The sequence below is a fragment of the Anopheles aquasalis genome, chromosome 2 (genome assembly GCF_943734665.1).
Source record: "Anopheles aquasalis chromosome 2, idAnoAquaMG_Q_19, whole genome shotgun sequence".
NCBI lineage: Eukaryota > Metazoa > Arthropoda > Insecta > Diptera > Culicidae > Anopheles > Anopheles aquasalis.
In genome coordinates, this window is record NC_064877.1 from 49,417,501 (window position 1) to 49,420,000 (window position 2,500).

The following is a 2,500-nucleotide window of genomic DNA, read 5'->3' on the forward strand; positions in this document are numbered from 1 at the left end:
ACCGGGCTCAATGCACAATGGACAATGGTTGCTTCTTCAGCAAACGTAAACCTCACTTTCCCTTTCGCAACTGGCGCAGATGCTCCCACAGTTGCAAGGGGGCGGACGAGGATGAAGAAGAGGAGTGTGTCACCGGGGACGATCATGGGGCCTCGGTAAGGGTGGGTTAGGGCAATTTCTGTCAACTTATTACTCTGAGAGCATCCGGTGGGAGTAAATATTAAACTCAGAGCTATTTACCAGCCAGCTGGCCAGCAATTATTCGACACTTTCTAAAAGTAAACAAATCATTCAAATTTCGGTCGGCTGGTTGGAAAAAAGTGGATCCCATGAGCACCATTCTTTCGGTGTGTGCGCGAGGTGATACCGAGCTTGATTCCGGATGATTCGCCCCGATCTCACCCCCTTCCCCACCCCTTGGCATCTGTGTCAGGCGCGCCAACCATTAACGCAACCATTAACTCTGCTGATCGTTGATCGCATCAAAAGAAACCCCCCGATTGATAGGCCCGCCCCGGTGCCGGGATTTTGTGTGACAATTTCTCCGAACGTGCTAAAAAAGAAATTCGTATACCGCCCGGTCTGCTGTTCCTGATTCCTTCCCTTCTTATTTTTCTCCGTTTGTCAGTTCGCTGCACGATCAGATAGTGGTGGTCGTAGCGACCGCAACCAACCGCGATCGCGGCGGCACCGAAACAGTTAAGTCAACAACAGCGCTGTCAATCATATTCGTCTTTCACGCCGAAGCTGAAAAGGTAACGGGGCCACCAAGCGACATCCCTTATCGGAGGTGCGCATAGTGGAGATCACTTTTCGGAAGCCAACGCGCTGGATGATTTAGAAAATGAACGTCGATCGTAGCTCATGCTGCTCTTCCCGATGCACACCATGCCAGCCAAAGCGAAAGCCCAACTCGAGGTTCTATTTCGTTTCAATCGTTTATTTTCATTGCGTATATCTTCTGCTGCTGCTGCTGCTGCCAAAACATCTTTCTTAACTGGCTTCAGTGTTGTGTTGTGTTGTGTTGTTATCTTGTGTGATGTTTGCTACCTTCTGTGAGTTCCTGATATGCTTTCCTGAATGGTTACAACTCGGTTAAAGCGATTGCTATTAACGAGCCGGTGAGCTGAGGTCTGGTCTGGTTTTCTACTGATTACACGGGGCTTTTACTTAACTTTACTCTTTCGTTCGTTCCTTGCAAACTTAATCCTTAGCTGAGCATTTATTAGTAAGTAATGGTTAACTGCGGTGCGATGCGATCAATGGTTGTGGCAATGTGTGGGGTTTTTTGTGGAGGATGTTCCTTTCGGGTGGTAAGAGTGATTGCTTTCTTGCGTTTTTCCTAGTTTGCTCGTTCCGTTATTATAATTACATAAATACAAATAAATTAACTACACAATGTTTTGAGCGTTGTTAACATTACGATTGGCATCGTTCGTTTTGTTCTGTTTTCTTTTTCGTTTGTTTAGTGGTTACCTATCCTTCACTTCGCTTCGCTTATTTGTTCGTTTCCCTCACGTGTGGTAAATAAATTACTAAACACTACAAAAAAAAAGGTTGGATGGTTAGAAGAATACGTGGCCCGTGGGGTGGGCCGAAATGGCGCAGTTTTTTTTTTTTTTTGAGAAAAATGTACTATGTTGCGGTATGGTTTGATCGCTTCCTGCGGTACTACCCTAGGCGGATGTACTGGAAGCCGATGCAGAGGAAATGAAGAGTGCACGATGGCGTGTTAAAGCAACGTTTAACGGCCTCGCGAAGATGATGGCGTGATGAAGAAGAGAAGGGAGTGGGCGGGTGCGGTGGCTTGAAGACAAGATGATAAGACGAAGACGTACGGGTATACAGAAATGGAGTTGCGGTGCAGAAAATGATGCTGATGAGGTGTGTGGGGTGTGTGCATGAAAGCTTATCAACTCCTTAACTCGCCGCCGTGCCAACATACTGGCCGCTGATCATCAGCCTCCTTTTTCCTTTGCGCTGCTTGATCTCGTTTGGGTGTATTTACAGAACCGGACATCCCATCCCGGATGCGCGGCCGGACGCTGTTGTGTTGTGAAGCATATCGGCGGCCTCCATCGGATGGGAACCATGACTCAGATCAGCATTCGCTACGAGGAGGCCAATCATCGAATGAATGAAGACGTGCTCTGCTTTCGCCGATACGAGCCACTGTGCGCGTTAATTGTTGATCGTTCCGAGGGACGGTGTTTGCGGTGATGGCAAAGGAATTGAACCACAAGCACACGAGCATGAAGAGAAGCCACGACCCCCTCAAGAGGCAAGAAGACTAGACTAACAGCTGAGGGGCTGACGACGGAAAAGGACACGCGTGGAAACTGTTGCGTAACAGATTGTCAACCAACGAGCGACAGAGAAAGGCAGAGAGTGGAGAAAAGAGAGAGAGAGAGAGAGAGAGGGTGAAGGAGGATCATCCGTTTACTGAGCCGGAACCTGGCCACTGTAGGCGAGCTCCTGGGCAGTGTCGTAGCTACGGGCG

At 48.5% G+C, this 2,500-nt stretch overlaps 1 protein-coding gene across 1 annotated transcript in view; it reads right to left on the reverse strand.

The window, feature by feature from the left end:
• Nucleotides 1-2,439: 2,439 nt before the first annotated feature.
• LOC126569694 (uncharacterized) overlaps nucleotides 2,440-2,500 on the reverse strand; it is a 1,206-nt gene continuing 1,145 nt past the window's right edge. The window contains exon 3 of the mRNA XM_050226954.1: nucleotides 2,440-2,500. This exon is cut by the window's right edge and continues 334 nt beyond it. Within this exon, the coding sequence (XP_050082911.1) occupies nucleotides 2,440-2,500 (61 nt within the window).